The sequence below is a fragment of the Callorhinchus milii genome, unplaced genomic scaffold (genome assembly GCF_018977255.1).
Source record: "Callorhinchus milii isolate IMCB2004 unplaced genomic scaffold, IMCB_Cmil_1.0 Scaffold95, whole genome shotgun sequence".
In the NCBI taxonomy this organism is placed as follows: domain Eukaryota; kingdom Metazoa; phylum Chordata; class Chondrichthyes; order Chimaeriformes; family Callorhinchidae; genus Callorhinchus; species Callorhinchus milii.
In genome coordinates, this window is record NW_024704836.1 from 19591 (window position 1) to 40065 (window position 20475).

At 45.9% G+C, this 20475-nt stretch overlaps 1 protein-coding gene across 1 annotated transcript; it reads right to left on the reverse strand.

Annotated features, from left to right (window-relative positions):
* Nucleotides 1–4023: 4023 nt before the first annotated feature.
* LOC103171793 (M1-specific T cell receptor beta chain-like) lies at nt 4024–18616 on the reverse strand. Its single transcript, XM_042345778.1, has 10 exons — nt 18532–18616; nt 18035–18342; nt 17076–17095; nt 16249–16280; nt 13879–14052; nt 6937–7088; nt 5566–5767; nt 4876–4899; nt 4644–4750; nt 4024–4500 (listed from the first exon to the last, which is right to left on the reverse strand). The coding sequence occupies exons 1-10, from the start codon at nt 18578–18580 to the stop codon at nt 4474–4476; spliced, it is 1095 nt and encodes a 364-aa protein (XP_042201712.1). The 5' UTR covers nt 18581–18616; the 3' UTR covers nt 4024–4473.
* Nucleotides 18617–20475: the final 1859 nt, after the last annotated feature.

Consider the following 20475-nt stretch of genomic DNA (forward strand, 5'->3'; position numbering starts at 1 on the left):
ATCATCACGCCAACTGGCCAACAGAGGGCAGATATCTCCCCGAGGGACACAGAGAGAGAGAGTGGTGGTGGGGTGGGGGAGGGTGGAGACACCAGCCCTTGACCTAGTTTAGAGAGCACAGAGCATAAGGGAAATTTGAGGTCGGATAAACCAGCAGCAAACTATCTGCCCACATCTGCTCTTTGCGATTTGTGCTGAGTGTGGCCGGTGACATCCTGTTATTGTGTGGAGCTGTGCTGTTTTGGCTCTGTGGTTAACAGGTGTCAGGCTTGTAGCTCGGGCTCTGGGCTCAAGGTTCTGAGTCTGAGCTCCATGTTGTGGGGTTTTGGGGTCACAGTCAAGGATGTCTCGGTCTCTCCCTCCATCTGTGTCTCTTTGTTGGTTTCTCTCCGGTTTCTCTCTGTTTCTTTTCTCTCCCTCTATCTGTCTCGATTTGTCGATCTCCTTTCTGTCTCTGTGTCTGCCGCTCTCCTATCTTCCTATTATTCTCCCTCTTTCTGTATCTTCATCCATCTGTCTCTCTCTGTCTGTCTGTCTGTCTGTCTGCCTCCTTTCTCTCTGTCTGAATCTCTGTATCTCTCGCTCTCTCTCCCACTCTCTTTTTCTTGATCTCTCTCTCTCTTTGTCTCACTCTCTGTGTGTATCTCTCTGTCTATCTCTCAGTCCCTGTCTCTTCCCTGCTTGTTTCCCCTCTCTCTCTCTCTCTCTCTCTCATGCCTATCACATACTCTTTCAAGAGAGCCGAAGAGTTGGAGAGCAACAGAAACCAAGACAGACTCGGAGACAAAGAGTGAATGAGAGAGCCCTAATCTGCTTTTTATTCTTCAACCATCCTACTATCCAAATCATCACATTTCCCCCTATTCTCTGTGTGCATTGTTTCTTCTTCAACCTATATACGACATCTCATCAAATACCTTTTGAAAGTCCAGATATGCTACATCCCATAGAACAGCCTTGATCTACATTTGCCGTAACTACCTCAAGGAAATCTATAGCACTTTAGGAAGGATGTCAAGTCCTAGGAGAGGGTGCAGGGGAGATTTGCCAGAATGGTACCAGCGATGAGGGACTTTAGTTACGTGGAGACACGAGAGAGGATGTGATTGTTATATATCTATCCATAATTAACCCACGCCTGTATAAGTACTCGCAAACCTGGTCCCTCATTATTCCACCCAGAGGCTTACTGTATCAGCGTGGCTCAGTCATCGGGATCTGGCCTTTTGAATCACAAGGTTGTGGGTTCAAGCCCCGTGTTGGGAGCTGGAATCACACAGTGTGTGCTGATGCTCCAGTGCAGTCCAGGGAGGGGGGAGGACCTGTTCAGATGAACGCTAAAGATCTCCTGTGGTTCAATTTGAAAAGAGAATTTCTCTCTGGTGACCTGGCCAACATTTCCCCCAAACAAAATTGGTCGCTCGCTCCACGGCTGTTTGTGGGACCGTCGCTGTGCGGAAAATGACTGCTGTGTTTCACCCACAAAATACAGTCACTACACTTTGCAGTAGATCCTGTGAAGCACTTTGAGACGCCTCGACGATGTGATCAGGCGCTGTATCAAATGCCTGGAATCTTATTTTAAATGGAATTGAAAAAGTAAACCTAGATCAATGCTTTAGGATGTGTCATGACAGTAGAACAAGAGAACACAGGTTTAGAGATGCAAAGGACAATTTGAGGACAGAGACCAGGAAGTTTATCTTTACCCAGAGGGTAATTAAAGACCGGACGGGTCTTTGAGGACTGGACGCTGGGACTCATTTAAACAGCTGCTCGATACTGTGATGGGGGGAATCTGTTGGTCTGTTGGGGTTCTGGAGGGAATAGAGAAGATGGGCTGAAGGGCTTCCTTTACCCAGACCAATCTTGTGACACAAGGCAGAAACACACACAGACAAACATACACACAGACAGACTCGCACATAGACACACCGACAGATACACAGCCAAACACACAGAAAAACACCTTGCATTTTGTCCCATCAAGTGGATAATAACAGAAAGAGGGAGACAAAGCGAAAAGTGAAAGAAAGACAGAGAGAGATGGATAGAAAAAGACAGAGAGCGACAGAAAGAGAGAGACATAAACAGAGAGATATGGAGAGAATGACACAAAAAGAGACAAGAGAGTGGGAGACACAAAGAGAGAGAGACAGACGCACAGACAGACAGCAGAGTGAATGCAGTATTAGGTCGGGGGTGGATTGAGGAGAGATGGTGGGGGTGGGGGGGAGAGATAGCAGGTGTCTGCAAACACTTTGCTCACATTAAAAACACGCAGAAAGTGCAGAAGTTTCCACAGCTCAACCTCACCACATCCGTGTGCTCTAATTATGTCACCCGCACACCCGAGCTCTTTCTACAAGATCAACAGTCTCGGAAATTTGAGTCATAATCTTTCCAAATGTCTTGAGGGGGGGGGAGGGGTATGAGATAGAGACACCGACGAACAGACATACACAGATAAGCAGAAAAAGACACATACAGAGAAATACACAGACAGAAACCAACGCACGGGCAGAAACACACACACACACAGAGACAAGCTGAATAACGTGGGACTTGTGTATAAATAACAAGTTTAAAGTTTGCAGATGACACAAAACTTGGGAAGGTAGCAAACAGGGAGGAGGATGGACGTAGACAGGCTGGTGAAATGGGCAGACGCATGGCAGATGCAGTTTAATACAGAGAAGTGTGAGGCGATGCATTTTGGAAGGAAGAACGAGGAGAGGGAATGTACAGTGAATGGTTAAAGGGGTCAGCGTGGCTTTCATCGCCCTTTCAGGCAATGCATTCGAGATCCGAAAAACTCGCTGTGTGTAAAAAAAAAACTCTCCTCACCTCCCCTCCGTTTAACAACAATTTTAAATCGGGGTCCTCGGGTTACGACCCACCCGCCAGTAGGAATAGTTTCTCCTTGTTCACCCTATCGAATCCCCTCATAATTTTGAAAACTTCTATTAAGTCTCCTCTTAACTTTCTCTGCTCCGAGGAGGATAATCCCGGCTTCTCTGGCCTCGCCTGATAACTGAGGTCCCTCATTCCTAGTGCCATCCTGGTCAATGTCCTTTGCACCCTCTCTAATCACTTGACATCCTTTCTAAAGCGTGGTTCGCAGAACTGAACCCAGTCTCTCGCTGAGGCCTAACCAGTTTTATATAAAGGTTCGTCATAACTTCCTGACTTTTGTATTCTATGCCCCTATTTATAAAGCCTAGTATGCTGTATCTTTTTTTAACAACTTTATCTACCTGTCCTGCCACCTACAAAGATTTACTTGTATGAATCTCCAGGTCTCCCTATTCCTTCACCGTGTTTAATATTGTACCATCAGCTTATATTGCCTTTCTGGTAGAGACACTAGCGAGGCTGGGATTGTTCTCCTTGGAGCAGACAAGGTTAACGGGAGATTTAATGTAGGTCACAATCATGAGGGGTTTTGATAGAGTACATACTGAGAAACCGTTTCCACTGTCAGGTGGGTCGGCAAGCAGGGCACGTAGATTTAAGCTGATTGTCAAAAGAACCAGTGGGGAAATGAGGATTTTTTTTTACACACAGAAAGTTGTTACGGTCTGGAACGCACAGCCTGAAAGGGCGGTGGAAACAGAGTCAATAAGAACGTTTAAAAGGGAATTAATAATAATAATAATAATTAGAGAGGTACTTGAAGAGGAAAGATTTGCACGAGGGAGTGGGGGAATTGGACTGATTGGGTATCTCTTTCAAAAAGCCGGCAGAGGCAGGATGTGTCAACTGTAATATTCTATGATTCTAGGCAACGATATAACACAGGCAGACAGACATATAGACAGAAACAGACAATAGACGCAGTGCTCACTACCCCCAAGTTGCCCTTAGTTGGCAACTTGAGATGCCCCCACTTTGTCGGTCATTTAGGGACACCCCCCTCACCCCCTCCTCTTATGGCGGCCATTTGACAGCGTCCAGAAGCCACTTCTGACGGCCATTTTGAGGCCTCGTTCAAGCCAATGAGAGAAAAGTAATCAACAGGAATTAAATGTGAATAAAAATCAAGAGTTTAATAAACGCAGGAGCTATTCCACTACAAGAAAGCGCTTACTCTTTGCGAGTCACTAAATTGTACGGTTACGATAGCGAAAGCTCTGTCATGAAATAGAGGTCATTCTACACGCACATCTCGCCACACTGGAGCTCCCTCTGGTCTAATCCCATTCCCTGCTCTCTTTCTCTCTCTCTCCATCCATCTTGTCCTTGCTCTTGCTCATTCCCCTCAAAATTGTATTTCTTTACTCTAAACCTAACCCCCTGCTCTCTCTCTCTCTCGCTCACTCCCCAGTGCGCTGGTGCTCTTTCCATCTCACACCCCCACTGGAGCTCTCTAATCTAACCCCATCCCCTGCCAAGAAAATATTTAAATGAAAGCGGTTCAGATGTGATGATCTCTCTCCCTGCTTCTTGTTCAAAACCTTCACAGTTTCAGAATCAGTCAAATCGCTTTCCGGAAGGAGACTGAGGGGGAAAAAGAAACAGCAAACAACCTAATTTAGTTTAATTTCACACAACGACTCACGCTCACACATCACCGCTCACACCACACATCTCAGAGTCTCACAACGACTCACACTTATTGAGTGAAATTATTTTGTTCCTACCTTAATTTTCCATACAACGAAGGATATGAAAACGCCAAAGAGGATACTTTTACACAGCAAGATTAGATAGGTTAATTTCCCAGTCACCATCCTCTCCTGAATATCATCTAAGAATCAACAAAAGTCAGTTAATTAATCTATCCCTGTCTCCTCAAGTCTCTATCCACCTCCCTCTCTTACCTCAATCCATCCCCTTCATGTCTAGACCAAGTATCCAGTTCTTTACACTCACCTTTTGTAATGAAGGCACAGAGTTCTAGAGGGGAAACCAATGAGAAAAAGTTACTGCATTGTACTGCATCACCTGAGGGCTGAGATGATCTCTCTCTCACTCTCTCTCTTGGCTCTCCAGGTCACCCGGGTTCCTGAGCCAGACAGCGCACTGTCTGACATAGCCGGGCTGGTTGGCCAGATTCGGGAGGGAGCAGACAGGTCATTGAGGAGGGGCTGGGGATTCAGCCGACTCAGCTCCCAGGCCAAAACCCTGACTGATGAGTTGACGGAGTGGATAGATGTTTGTTAGGTCAGGGTATCAAGGGATATGGGGCCAGGGCGGGAAATTGGAGTTGAGGTACAGATCAGGCCGTGATCTTATAGAATGGCGGAACAGGCTCGAAGGGCTGAAATGCCTCCTCCTGTTACGATGTTCCCATGAGTTCAACAGTCTGAGTTATGCAAAGCTTGATAGACAGTGTTCTAAATTGAGGGGTGTCGTGCCGATGAGCCGATACCCTGGAACACTGAGGACCAGCTTGGCTCAGGAATCTTTGCGTGCGTAGTTTCCGTGTGCGTGTGTGTCACGGTGACAGGTGATGGGATTGTGACCACAGATGTTGGATTTTGTGTGAATCAGATGCCTAACTGAAGACGGTTTTGTGTGTGTGTTAGACAGTGACGGACATGCATATGTATATATATTTACCTCCAGTCGGCTCCACATTTGCCTCATGGTTCGTTATAGTAGTTCCTTCCCCAAAGTGGGTGACGCGGCAGGTTATAAGTTTGGCATCAGCCCAGTCGTTTACAGACAGACGGAGACGACTGGTCACAGAATACGTTGAGCTGGATTTTGACTTGAGGGATTTTAAATCGGTGTGAATTGGTCTGCTGTCCTCATTCTTAACCTGTAAAAAAAAAATCCACATTAGGAAATGTCTCGGAACCAATTTCAGGGCAGAGCAGACCATCGCTCCGTCTCCACAACCGCTCGGGTTGTCCTTCGGCAGCCGCACTTTCAGCCACTACGCCCGAAACTCTTGCCACCTGTTCACTCGATTCCCTCCCTCCGCCTTTCTCTCCTTCCAGCATCTTCAGATCGCACATGAAAACAACAACAACTTGCATTTATATTGCCCCCCCCCACCCACCACCCCGGGCAGCATCCCAGAGCGCTTAAAGACCTTCCTCTTTGACCATGCCTACAGTCACATTCTCCAATGTCCCCAATTGCACAACAGAAATTGACCACGGCTCAATCTCACTGTCTGGTTCCTGATCTGCTTCATGTCCCCACCGACCCACCCCACCTTCAGCGGTGGGTGGGTGGGGGCTGTGGCTCTCAGCTAATCTGACCACTGTAACCACTGGGCTACAGGCCTCCAGGGCACAGCGTTGGAGAGTAGAGTTGGCACAGAGAGTGACTGGCAGAGCCTGGCCAACACGTTGCTATTTTGTGATCGCAGTTTGTTTCTTTCATTCAAGCTCAGAAACACAAATGCAGCCGTTTGGGGGCAGGAAGTGACGTTAGGGGCAGCCATGATTGATCATCATCATGTTGTGAGATTTTTGGTACTGTTGTTAACTTACAACCAGACCCAGTATCTCAGCTCGGATCAGTCACTCGCCCTTTCGCCTCCGAAACGGAAAGTTGGGCGTTCAAGACACACTCGGTGGCCTCTGTGATCACAGTCTAGGCTGATATTCCGGTGCAGAGCTGGGGGTTAGGGACATTACATTGTCAGATAAGTGGTCCTTTGGGTGACGTGTTAAACCTCACCCCCCCCCCCAATCTTGCGGGGATTAAAGATCCCATGACACTACTTGAAAACAGAAGGGAGTGTCTTGTTCTCTCTCTCTCTCTCTCTCTCTCTCGCTGTATTGGCCAACAATCCCCCAAATAAAATTGATCGCTCATTCATTTGCTATTTGTTGGGCATCTCTGTGTGCAAATTAGCTGCTGCGTCTGTCAACAAATTACACAGTCGCTGAACTTCACAGTATACATTGAAATGTGCTACACCAAATGTTCTTATAATTTTATTGTGGATTCTTTAACACTCTGAGAGATACTCACCAATGCACCATCGATTTTCCACTCTATCTCAACTGTGTCCGGGTAAAACTCAGAGACAAGACACACCAATGTTCCCCAGTTCTCCGTCCTCAGCTCGTCATGGGATGCATCGTAGAGGAAGACTTTGGGGGGTTGTATTTCGTCTTTTGGGCCTGAGGGAGCAATAGAGAGAAAGAATGAGCGAGAGAGAGAGAGAATGAGGTAGGGCGAGACCGGGAGAAAATGAGAAAGAGTAAGAGTGATGATGAAAGACAGAAAGGGGGAATGAGAGAGAGAAAAAGAAAATTAGAGGGCGGGAAAGAGAGAGAATGAGAGAAAGAGTTAAGAGAAATAATGAAAGAGAAAAGTGAGAATGGTATCTCTCTCACTCTATCTCTGTATTTCTTGCGATCTGTCTGTCCATGTCTCTTTCTTTCTCCCTGCCATTCTGTGTGTCTCTCTGTCTCTATCTGTCTGTATGCCTTTCTCTATCTCTGTCTCTCTGCATTTATCTGTTTCTCTGTCTAATTCTCCTTGTCTCTGTCTGTCCTAGACTCTCTCAGTCTCGCTGTCTCTCTCTATCGCTCTCTCTCTCTCGCTGTCCTTGTATCTGTCTCTCCGCCTTTTACTCTCACATTGTGCCTGTCTCTCTCTCTCTCTCTTTCTCTGTCTTTCTATCTCTCTGACTTTTTCTCCCTTTCTCTCTCCCTTTGTCTCTCTTTCCCTATTTACCTATTTCACTCTTCCACCTCCCCTCACCCCAGTAGACAATAAATGTAACGCTAATAATACACAAGAAAATTAGGTATAGAAAACATAGACAGATGCTGATAGGCAACATATATAATCATAGAATTATGCAGCACAGAAGGAGGCCATTCGAGTCATTGTGTCTGTGCCGGCTCTTTGAAAAGAGCTTCTAAATCAATCCCGCTCCCTCACGCTCTCCCAATTGCCTTGTAAACTTGTCCTCCCCAAATAATTATCTACTCTCTTCAAGGTTGTTGCCGAATCGGCTTCCACCGGCCTTTCAGTCAATGATTCCAGAGCCCAACAACTCGCTGTGTGAAAAAAATGTCTCCTCACCTCCTCTCTGTTTCTTTTAACAACTATTTTAGTTCGGTCTCCTCGGGTTACCAACCCACCCGCCAGTGGGAATGGTTTCTCCTTGTTCACCCGATCAAATCCCCTCATAACTTTGAAAACTTCTACTGAGTCTCCTCTTAACCTTCTCTGCTCCAGGGAGAATAATCCCGGCTTCTCTCGCCTCTCCTGATAACTGAAGTCCCTCATTCCTGGTACCATCCTGGTCAATCTCCTTTGCACCCTCTCCAATGCCTTGACATCCTTCCTAAAGTGTGGGGCCCAGAACTGAACCCAGTCTCTCGCTGAGGCCTAACCAGTGTTTTATATAAAGGTTCATCTTAACTTCCTGACTTCTGTAGTCTATGCCCCTATCTATAAAGTCTAGCATCCTGTAAGATTTTTTAACAGCTTTATCTTCCTGTCCTGCCACCTTCAAAGATTTACTAATATGAAACTTTGTTCCTTCACCCACTTTAAGATTGTACAATCTCGCTTATATTGTCTCTCCACGTTCTTCCTTTTAAAATGCATCACTTGGCATTTCTCCACATTAAACTTCATCTGCCACAAGTCTGCCCATTTTACCAGTCTATCCATTTGCAGTCTGCTACTACCTTCCTCACTGTTTACTACTTTTGCCAGCTTAGTATCATCTGCAAACTTGGAAATTGTACTCCCTGTAGATTGGAAAGAAAGATTGGCAGGTAGGTCATCAGACAAACAAATTGGGATTAAAATAAAACAAAAAAAGGAGGCTTGTGACAAATGTCAGGTCCAAAACACACAGAATAATCAAATGGAATATGGGAAGTACAGAGGAGAAGTGAAAAGGGAAATAAGAGGGGCAAAGAGATTGTACAAGAAAAGATTAGCAGGAAACCCTAAGGTATTTTATAAGCATATCAAGAGTAAAAGGTTAGTCAAAGGTAGGGTGGGTCCAATTAGGGACCCAAGTGGAAATCTTCTTGTTGAGGCTGATGTACTAAATAAGTACTTTGCAACTGTCTTTACAAAAGAAGATGGTGCAACCAATGCCACAATATCGCAGGCGTGTGTACAGAAATTGGATGTGATAAAAATTAACAGAGTGGAGGTACTAAAAAGGCTGTCGGTGCTCAACATAGATAAGTCACCTGGTCCGGACGGGATGCATCCGAGGTTACTGAGGGAAGCAAGGGTGGAAAGAGCAGAGGCTCTGGCCACAAGCTTTCAATCCTCTTTGGACACTGGAGTGGTGCCAGAGGACTGGAAGGTTGTAAATGTTACTCCCCTGTACAAAAAGGGGCAGAAGAATTACAGGCCGATCAGTTGTAGGGAAACTTCTTGAGACTATAATCTGGGACAATATAAATTCTCACTCAGAAAAATATGATCTAATAAAGGACAGTCAACACGGATTTGTTAACGGCAGATCTGACAAACCTAATAGAATTTTTTTGTGAAGTGACTGAGCGGGTGGATGAAGGTAGTGCAGTAGAAGTAGTTTATCTAGATTTTCAAAAGGAATTTGACAAATACCGTGGGCTTCATAAGAGACTTATAAACAAAATAGAAGCCCACGGTATTAAAGGGACTGTGGCAACATGGATTCAGAACTGGCGAGGAGACAGAAAGCAGAGAGTGGTAGTAAACGGTTGCTTTTCTGACTGGAGGGAGGTGTGTAGTGGTGTCCCTCAGGGGTCGGTATTGGGACCACTGCTCTTTCTGATCTATATTAATCATCTGGACCTGGATATAGGAAGCACAATTTCCAAATTTGCAGACGATACTAAGCCAGGAAAAGTAGTTAATGGTGAGGAGGATAGCACCAGACTCCAAGAGGATTTAAACAGATTGGTAAAATGGGCAGAAACGTGGCAGATGAGGTTTAATGTGGAGAAATGCCAAGTGTTGCATTTTGGTAGGAAGAATAAGGAGAGACAGTATAAGCTGATGGTACAATCTTAAAGGGGGCAAATGAACAGAGAGACCTGGGGGTCCACATAAGCAAATCTCTGAAGGTGGCAGGACAGGTAGATAAAGCTGTTAAAAAAAAGCATACGGGATCCTAGGGTTTATAAATAGGGGCGTAGAATACAAAGTCAGGAGGTTATGTTGAATATTTATAAAATGCTGGTTAGGCCTCAGTTGGGGACTGCGTTCAATTCTGAACTTTAGGAAAGATGTTTGGGCATTGGAGAGGGTGCAAAGGAGGTTTACCAGGATGGTACCAGGAATGAAGGACCTTAGTGATGAGGAGAGGTTAGCAGCGAAACTAGGATTATTCTCCCTGGAGTAGAGAAGATTAAGAGGGGATTTAATAGAGGTTTTCAAGGTTATGAAAGGATTCAATAGGTTGAACTGGGAAAAACTGTTTCCACTGGGATGTAGGTCAGTAACCCGAGGACACCAATTTAAGATAGTTGTTAGAAGAAACAGAGGGGGGGTTAGGAAGCATTTTTTCACCCAGCGAGTTGTTGGGATCTGGAATGCATTACCTGAAAGGGTAGTGGAAGCCGATTCAATAACAACTTTCTAGAGAGAAGTTGATGGGTATTTGGGGAGGACGGGACTGCAGGGCTATGGAGAGAAAGCGGGCCGGTGGGATTGAGTTGGAAGCTCTTTGGCGCAGACGCGATGGGCCGAATGGCCTCTTTCTGTGCTGTATGATTCTATGATACCCAAGTCCAGGTCATCTATATGGATCAAAAATACTAGTGATCCCAATACTGACCCCTGGGGACATCACTGCACACTTCTCCAACCCCCACCACCACCCCTATCACTCAGAATAACCACTGTTCACCACCACTGTCTGCTTTCTGTCTCCCAGTTCCGAATCCACGCTGCCCCTGTCCCTTTAATACCGTGGGCTTCTATTTTGCTTACAAGTCACTTATGTGGCAGTTTATCAAACGCTTTTTGAAAATCCCTATAAACTGCATCAACTGCACTACCTTCATCCACCCTCTCCGTCACTTCATCACAAAACTCTATCAGGTTTGTCAGACATGATTTGCTTTGAACAAATCTGTGTAGAAAAACACCAAAAGATTATAAAACACATGAAAGGTGGAATCCTGTAGCTCAGTGGTTAGAGCACTCGCCTTGCAAGCGAGACACCTGGGTTCAATTCCAGGCAGAGGGCAAAACCTTGGGCAAGTTTTCTTACTCCACACAGAGCCTAATAATAATCCCTCCAAAACAAAACAATAATAAATTGGTCGTTTTCAATCCACGACTGTTTGTGGGACGCTGCAGTTGGCTGCCGCGTTTCACCCACAAATATACGGTCAATTCACTTTACATCATGTTCTGTGAAGCGCTTTGAGACGTCGAGAAGACGGGGAAAAAAAGCGCTATATCAAATGCAAGGATTATTATATTATTTTATATAAAACACAAAAGGATCATTAAAGTAAGGAAGGTACAGCCATATGGAAACGGAAAGGGGAATCTAGTCATAGAAAATGAGGATCTGGGAGAGATTTTTAATGAGTGTTTCATCTCAAGTTCTCAGAAGAGAGTGGTCGTGAAAAATTGAGAATACAACAACAACAAACTGAGAGAGACATAGAGAGGGACAGACAGACAGAGAGAAAGAGGGAAATTGGGTCCAATTCTCTAAGCCATACTTTATAACAGAAAAGATTTGGAAGACTGGTACCAGAGATGAGCAACCACAAATGTGTGGAGAGACGAGAGAGAATGGATTGTTCTACCAACCAGTCCTACTCCCTCGCTATTATCCCACAGCCCTGCACATCGTTCCTTTCTAAGTAAATATCAAATTCCCTTTTGAAAACTACTATCGAATCTGCTTCCACCGCCCTTTCAGACAGTGCATTCCAGACCGTAACGTCTTTCTGCGTAAAACCAAATTCTCATCAACTCCCTTCTGGTTCCTTTGCCAATTTTCTTAAACGTGTGTTCTCGTTTGTCCCACCGACCCACCCACCCACCCACCCACCCGAGGAAACACTTTCTCACTATTTACTCTTATCAAAATCCCTCATAATTTTGAACACCTTTATTAAATCTCCCCTCAACCTTCTCCGCTCTTTGGAGAACAACCCCATCCTCTCTTGTCTCTCCACTTAACTGAAGTCCCTCATCTCTCAACATAAGATATTCAATAAACAAGCAAGTTAGTGAGTTGTTTTCACAAAGGGTGTTTCGGATACGGAGTATCCTGGCAAGGAGCAGTGTTGGAAGCAGAATCCACGTAGTCTTTCGAGAGAGAATTAGAAATATATATATATACCCCCCGCCGGATAATAACCCGTACAAAACTCCATAACCCCTCACATTCGTCGTTCCAATAGCTACCAATATCTGAACGGATCGACTTCAAGATCCCCTCACTTGTTTTCAAATCCTTTCATGCCCTCGCACCTCTCTATCTCTCCAATTTCCCACCTCCATCTCCCCCCTGGCTCGGGGTCAGACTCTGCCACTGTCGAGCACTCCAGGACACTACCTGGCGTGAAGGGTGCTATATAAATGCAAGTTGTTACGTTTATATAGCGCTGACAAAAATAAAATCTCTCTCTCTGGCTCTTCATATCTCTCTGTCCATGTCCAACTCCATTCCTCCATCTCTCAAAATCCTCTCCATGGCTCAATCTCTGAAGCCGGGACCAATTTTACAGCAGACCATCTCGCCACCTCCCTTCTCTGTTCATTCCTTATCTCCATCTCTAACCCTGGGACTAATTTTGCAGCCTGGAATACCCAGTGTCTCACTGTTAATCTGTCCATAAATCTGGGTCCCCATTTCACCAACTGCCTCAACTGTTCCCTCCATGTCTCTAACTCTAAATCAAGGACCAATTTCAAGGAAGGAATAGACGATTGCTCTCTCACCAATTCCCTCTGTACCTGCATCTGTTTTTTTTATCATCATTGCATCTCATACTCACAGTCTACCTTACAGAGAGACCACGAGAAAGACAGAGAGAGAGAGAGAAAGCGAAGGAGAGACAAATACAGAGAGAGACTGAATGGTAGAGATTGCAATGGGGATTAAGAAAGAGACGAAAAGAGATACTGACAGTCAGAGAGAGAGAGAGAGAGGCTTAGAGAATAAACAGAGAGACAGACTGAGATATACACTGAGAGAGAGAGAGAAAGACTGAGCGAGATTGTGAGAGAGAAACTGAGACAAAGCGAGCGGATTAGAGATGGGGACTGATGCCTAATACACATTTTGAACCAGAGAAATGAACTGAAACTCACCGAGAACAATTAACTTTGTTCCATCTGCAAAGTAGTTTACACCAGAGGAGCACAGAGACAGGTGGGTATATTACAACCCTAACATATATAGAGAGAGAGAGAAGCAAGAGAGATGGAAAGATACTGAGAGGGAGAGGGACTGAGACAAGGCACGGCAGAGAAGGAGAGATATGGATAGAGCGAGAGGCATAGGAGCTGAGAGTTACATACAAACAGACAGCCAGAGGCTGACAGAGAGATAACTAGACGCGGAGACTGAGACATTAAGTTGTGTCCGATGCTCATATTTGAACCAGAAAAATCCACTCAAACTCACCGATAAGGATTAGCTTTGTTCCATTTGAAAAGCAGTTTACATCAGAGACAGGAGAAAGATAGAGACAGAGTAGCAGAGAGAGAGAGAAAGACTGAGAGAAAGAGAGGGAGACAGACAGACAGAAAAAGACGGATTGAGACAGAGAGAGAGACAGAGTTCAGAGGCAAACACCAACAAGGACATGATGGAGGGTTGGGAGAGAGAGTAGGGAATGGGATGAGAATGGAGAGTTCCAGTGTGGGGGAAAGAGGACCAGAGCAGACCCACGATGCAGGAGAGAGAGAGCAGGGGTTGTGGGGTTAGAGGACAGAACTTAACCAGGATTTAAAAGGTATTTAACTCACCGATAACAGCCAGTTTAGACCCGCTACCGAAGAATGCTGGATTGTACACAGCGAGCAGTGTCTGACGTATATCTCCTGGCTGAGAGACAGTCAGAGACAGAGACAGAGAGGGGGAGAGGTAGACAGAGACAGGGACAGAGAGAGAGACAGACAGACCCTCACATCCAGTCAATACTTACCCAGGACTCTCAGTCTTGTCCCGTTTCCAAAATACGCAATTGAGTTTGCACATCATGTCAACGACTGACATAAACACTCCCTATCTCTTCGCCCCATCTTCTTTCACTCGCGCTCTCCTTTTTCCTTCGCTCTCTCTCCCTCGATCTCATTCTTTCTGTGCCTCTCTCTCACACCTTTTGACCACCACTCAAGCCGGAGGAACTGGATTCAGTTTCCTTGCAGCGCGAAAGGTTGGGCAAGTTTCCTTACTCACGTCTCCGGTTAACTGCGCAGTGAGGAGGAACCCGGTTGATAGTCAATTGGCTGATCGCGTTTCCGGAGGCTAACAATCCCTTCAGAACTTGTTTTTTTTTAAATAATAATTTGGCCGCCGCAATCCACGAATGTTTGCGCAGCGTGCGAATGGCTGCCGGGTTTCACCCAAACGCATACCGTGTCAATTCACGTTACTGCGAAGTGCTTTGAGACTCTGCTACTCCCCTTCCTTTTTCTCCTTCGCTCGCTTCCTCTCTCAAAACGTTTCTTCCTATTACTCCTACCATGTCTCTCCTATCTCTCCCTCTCTCTCTCTCTCTCTCCTGCTTTACAACTAAACCTAACCAGAAGTTACTCGTAAACCCCATCTGTGATGGACCTACAGAGATCCCCTCCCACAACTAGTTTTTGTACAGCTGTTACCGAGAGATGTACCACAGTGCTCCCTGTTGTCCCCACAATGAGAAAGACTCGTTCAAAAACACCCACCGACAGAGAGAGGGGCAGATAGACCACAACGACTCTTCCCCCCCCCACCCAACACCACCCCTTTCCCCCCCCCCACCCCCCAAACCACCGACACAGCAAAAACACATATAAAAACAGGTCAGGCAGCATCTATGGAGAGAGGAAAGTGAGTTAACATATTGGCCTTATTAGCCGTTAATATCAAACCTGTACAGAGGCGTCCCTGTTAAGATCAGACTATATAAAGGTGTCGCTGTTCATATCAGACTATATAGAGGTGTCACTGTTCATATCAGACTATGTGGAGATGTCGCTGTTCATATCAGACTATATAGAGTTGTCACTGTTAATATCAGACTCCATAGAGTTGTCACTTAATATCAGATTATATAGAGGTGTCACCGTTAATACAATAATAATAATCCTTGCATTTGATATAGCGCCTTACCACGTCAAGTCATCTCAAAGTGCTTCACAGAAGATACTGCAAAGTTTAGTGACTGTGTTTTATGGGTGAAACAGACCAGCCAACTGCGCACAACAGTGTCCCAAAAACAGCAGTGGATTGAGTGACCCAATTATTGTTATTTGATGGGATTATTACACCCGGAAAGCAATCTGCCAATCGACTAATATCCGGGTTTCCACTTGCTGCTCAGTAAGCAGAAGTGTGTGTGGGTGTGTTTGTGGAGTAAGGAAACTTGGCTGATATTAGTGGTGAGTGAGAGATGGGATAAGACGCAAATATAGTGCAAGAAAAAAAAATAAGATCTCGTTAACACAGATCATTGTGGTTCTGTTACCCCTCTCTTTCCCCTTCCCCCTCCCTCCTGTTAATATGGGACCATATAGAGGTGTCACTGTTAATATCAGACTGAATAGACATGTCATTCTTAATATAGAACACATAGAGGTGTCAATGTTACTATCAAAATATATAGAGATGTCACTGTTTATATCCCTATATACAGATATGTCACTTTTAATATTGGACTATATAGAGGCAACACTGATAATATCAGACTACATGGAGGTGTCACTGTTAATATTAGATTATACAGAAGTGTCACTGTTAATATCAGACTATGTAGAGGTGTCTCTGTTAATATCAGACTGTATAGGGGAGCAACGGTCAATATCAGACTATATTGAGGTGTCACAGTTAATATCAGATTATGTAGAGGTGTCGCTGTTCATATGGTACTGTATAGAGGTGTCACTGTTAATATCAGACTATAAAGAGGTGTCAATGTTAATATCACTTCTAATATCGCACTCTATAGAGGTGTCACTGCTAATATCACCCTTTATAGAGGTGTCACTGTTTACATCACTCCATATAGAGGTGTCACTGATAATAAACAACATGCTATATAGAGTTGTCACTGTTAATATGGGGGATGTGTACAAGAAGCAAATGGCAAGAAATGGTGCAAGAGCTAATGAGTTGGAGGTTCCTCCACTTACTCAGCGAGATCACCTCGTGACAGCACTGTGAACTGCAAGGTGCAAAATCAGCACCATAATCAGAGATAGAACACGAATAATAACAGTGATCCTTCCATCTGATATAGAGCCTGATCACGTCTTCGAGATATTTCAAAGCGCTTCACAGAATATACAGTAAAGTGAAGGGACTTCTGTTGGCGAAAATCGGTAGTCAATTGCGGCAAACAGTGTCCCACAAACCGTCATGTATTGAGTGACCAAATTATTACAGTATTATTACACTGAGTTACAGTATTGCACAAACGTTGGAAGTTTTGGGACGTCCTCCCGACATGAAAGGCGCTTTATAAATGTAATTGTGTTGTTGTTGTTGTGGAAGTTGCTGAGATGGAGCAATGGCTTACACCTGCCAAGAACCTCTCTCTCTCTCGCTCCATCTATCGCTGGTGTTGACCTTGACACACGGTGCTGTATTCTGAGGTATCTGCATCTACACGTGTGGTGTAGGCAGGGTTTTTGTATCCTGTGTGTGGTTTATGTGTGAGAGATCTATATCTCTCTCTCTCACGCTGAACGCTTCTCCAGCAACACAGTATTACGACCCCTCCTGCAGATGTATTCCTGGAGGAGTTCTCCAGGGAGGAATTCTTATAGTTCCTCCTCGGAGTAATGCTGTAGTCAGGTTTAAAATTCTCCTCAACTGTTGGGCTTGAGTAAAGGCTATGTCTGATTAAATATGAGGCCTCCCAGCTGGGGTTGAAGGTACCAAAGCATTCTTTCATAGGCTGTTTCCTTCGGGTAACATCTCGAAGTCACTATCTCTCCCTCTCCTGCTACTAAGTCACCAAAGCTCCCAGTGATAGACCTGCAAAGACAATATAATATCCGTCATCCTGCCCATAGGGCATGTATCTACCCGGATTCCCGGATTCTATACACACACACACACACACACATAGAGTGGCATCATCTCAGACAGAGAGAATAGGATGATATGAAATCCCAGTGTATTTGCGAGCCTGAGGGGATGAGTGAGATGTTGAGACATACTCACGGGGCCAGAGGATGGAGATCAGAGAGACAGTGAGAAAGGACAGACTCATTGTTGGCAGAGACTTGGATTAACCGTGCGAACCTCACACCAGAGCTCAGATTTTCTCTCTCTCTATATATATCACACACCCTCTTTTTCTCTCTCTCTTTCTCACTTACACTATGTGTCTCCTCCCACTCCCCACCCCTCCTCCGCCCCCTCACCTCATCAGTAACGCCCTGGAAGACTGCGGACTCGCTCAGGAACCGGTCTCCATCTCATCCCAATCGGTGGACTCAATTCAGACATTCTATTGCCAAGCACATCACCTTGGAGCCAGTTTGGCTCAGAGGAAACCCCGGCGGCTTCCAGACAACCAGTGAAGCTACAGCACCCACAGGGGCAGGAACTGGAGGGAGAGAAGTGGGTTCCAGGTTTCGTGACAGAGACACGGAGTGAACAACAGCAACAAGAAGTTGCATTTAATCAGCGGGTTTCACATGGGGAAAATAATGTGGGGAGATGGGGAGATAAAGCCATGATCTGCCCCTCAACTCAAACCCTCCCTTTCGCTCTCTGTCTCTCATCGTCTGTGTTGACCTGGTTTTGGATTTGAAAAGGCAGAGTACAGGTGTCGGGGAGGTGGAAGGGGCACTTGTGTGTGTGTGTGTGTGTGTGTGTGTGTGTGTGTGTGGGGTGGCGGGGGGGTGGCAGGGTAGCTTTGTATATCCGGTGTGAGGTTTATGTATGAGAGATCTGTCTGTCTCTCACGCTGTGCCCATCTTTAGCAGCACAGTAATACACCCCCTCCTGGGCTGCGGTCATGTTGGAGATCTTCAGGGAGGATTCTTTGTTTCCAGTCTGTATAATCGTGTAGTGAGCTTCCATACCCGCCTCGTAATTTAGGCTTGACGCCCAGGCATATCCGATCAATGTTAGGCCTCCTTGATGGGGTTGGAGGTACCAGAGCATCATGTTATAGTCTGTGTCATTCTGATAACAATTCAAACTCTCTGTCTCCCCCTCTCTGGCTGTGACTGTCCGCGGCCACTGAGTCAACAAAGCTCCCAGTGACAGACCTGCAAAGACAATATAACATCATTCATTCTGCCCACAGGGAATGTCCTGGTCTGATTCCCGGGATTACACACACACACACACACACACACAGAGTGGCATCATCTCACACACAGAGAGAAGTGGGTGATATGAAATCGCAGTGTATTTGGGAACCTGAGGGGAATTGAGAGATGTTGAGAGATACTCACAGGGCCAGAGGATGGAGATCACAGAGACAGTGAGGAAGGACAGACTCATTGCTCGCAGAGACTTGGATTAACATTGGGAACCTCACACCAGAGCTCTGGTTCCTCTCTCTCTCTCTCTCTCCTTCTCTCTGTCTCACACACTCTCTTTTTCTCTTTCTCGCTTACACTCTATTGTCTCCTCCCACTCCACCACAGACGTAAATCTCTGTCACAGATAATCCACCAATGACACAATAGTGTGTGAGCCGTGCCCCTAGTGGGACATTGTATTCCTTGTTGGAAACAGACCCAATGGGCCGAATGGCGCCCACATACACAATGGTCCTGTGCTGTATGATTCTATGATTGTTGGGCTGTGGAGACGTGGGGAGGGGGAGGGAACGGCCTGAGACATTTTCTTTGGCCGGCCCGGTGTCTGGCACACGTGGAAACCCATCACAGCAGCTAAGATTCTCCAAACCAAACTGAAATGTCCATGTAACCCACCCATACATACAAATCCCAGAGAGAGATCATTGGAATGTCATGCGCACTCTCTACCCAGAGGGTCCCATCCTGCTTAACTAATTCCGGAGAGTGTGAGGTGCCGTTTGGCGAGCTCCCAGGCTTGGCGGGATCCCACACTGTGCATTGGAGTGTAACCAGCTAAAACCACGTAGCTTGCCATTGATACTGCTGTCTGGCAAGCTTTCACGCTGCTTTTCCAGTTGGGACCAACCTACCTGTTGTGCTTTGGCTTGAACAGAAGCAAAGAGCGTAGGTTCCTTTGAAGCAGTGATGTGTTAGCCATTCCTGGTGCTGCCGATGAGCCAGACTGGGTTGTTCCATCATCAGCAATGCCCTGGAAGACTGCAGACTCGCTCAGGAACTGGACTCCATCTCATCGCAATGGGTGGACTCAATTCAGACATTCTATGGCCAAGCACATCACCTTGTAGCCAGTTTGGCTCAGAGGAGACCCCGCCAGCTTCCAGACAACCAGTGAAGCTACAGCACCACCAGGGGCAGGAACTGCAGAGAGAGAAGTGGATTCCAGGTTTCGTGACAGAGACACGGAGTGAGCAACAGCAACAAGAAATTGCATTGAATCAGCGGGTTCCACATGGGGAAAATAATGTAGGGAGATGGGGAGATAAAGCCATGATGTGCCCCTCAACTCAAACCCTACTTTTCGCTCTCTGTGTCTCAATGTCGGGGTTGACCTCATTTTGTATTTGAAAAGGCAGAGTACAGGTGTCGGGGATGTGGAAGGGGCACTTGTGTGTGTGTGTATGTGTGGGAGTGAGGTTTATGTATGAGAGATCTGTCTGTCTCTCACGCTGTGCCCATCTTTAGCAGCACAGTAATACACCCCCTCCTGGATTGCAGTCATGTTGGAGATCTTCAGGGAGGATTCTTTGTTTCCAGTCTGTGTAATCGTGTAGTGAGCTTCCATACCCGTCTCGTAATTTGGGTTTGACACCAAGGCATATCCGATCAATGTTAGGCCTCCCTGATGGGGTTGGAGGTACCAGAGCATTGTGTTATAGTCTGTGTCATTCTGATAACAATTCAAACTCTCTGTCTCCCCCTCTCTGGCTGTGACTGTCCGCGGCCACTGAGTCAACAAAGCTCCCACTGACAGACCTGCAAAGACAATATAACATCCATCATTCTGCCCACAGAGAATGTTCTGGTCTGATCCCGGGATTAAACACACACACACACACACATACATACGGACATGCACACATACACACACATACATGCAGAGTGGCATCATCTCAGACAGAGAGAAGTGGATGACATGAAATCCGAGTGTATTTGGGAGCCTGAGGGGAATTGAGAGATGTTGAGAGATACTCACAGGGCCAGAGGATGGAGATCAGAGAGACAGTGAGAAAGGACAGACTCATTGTTGGTAGAGACTTGGATTAACCTTGGGAACCTCACACCAGAGCTCAG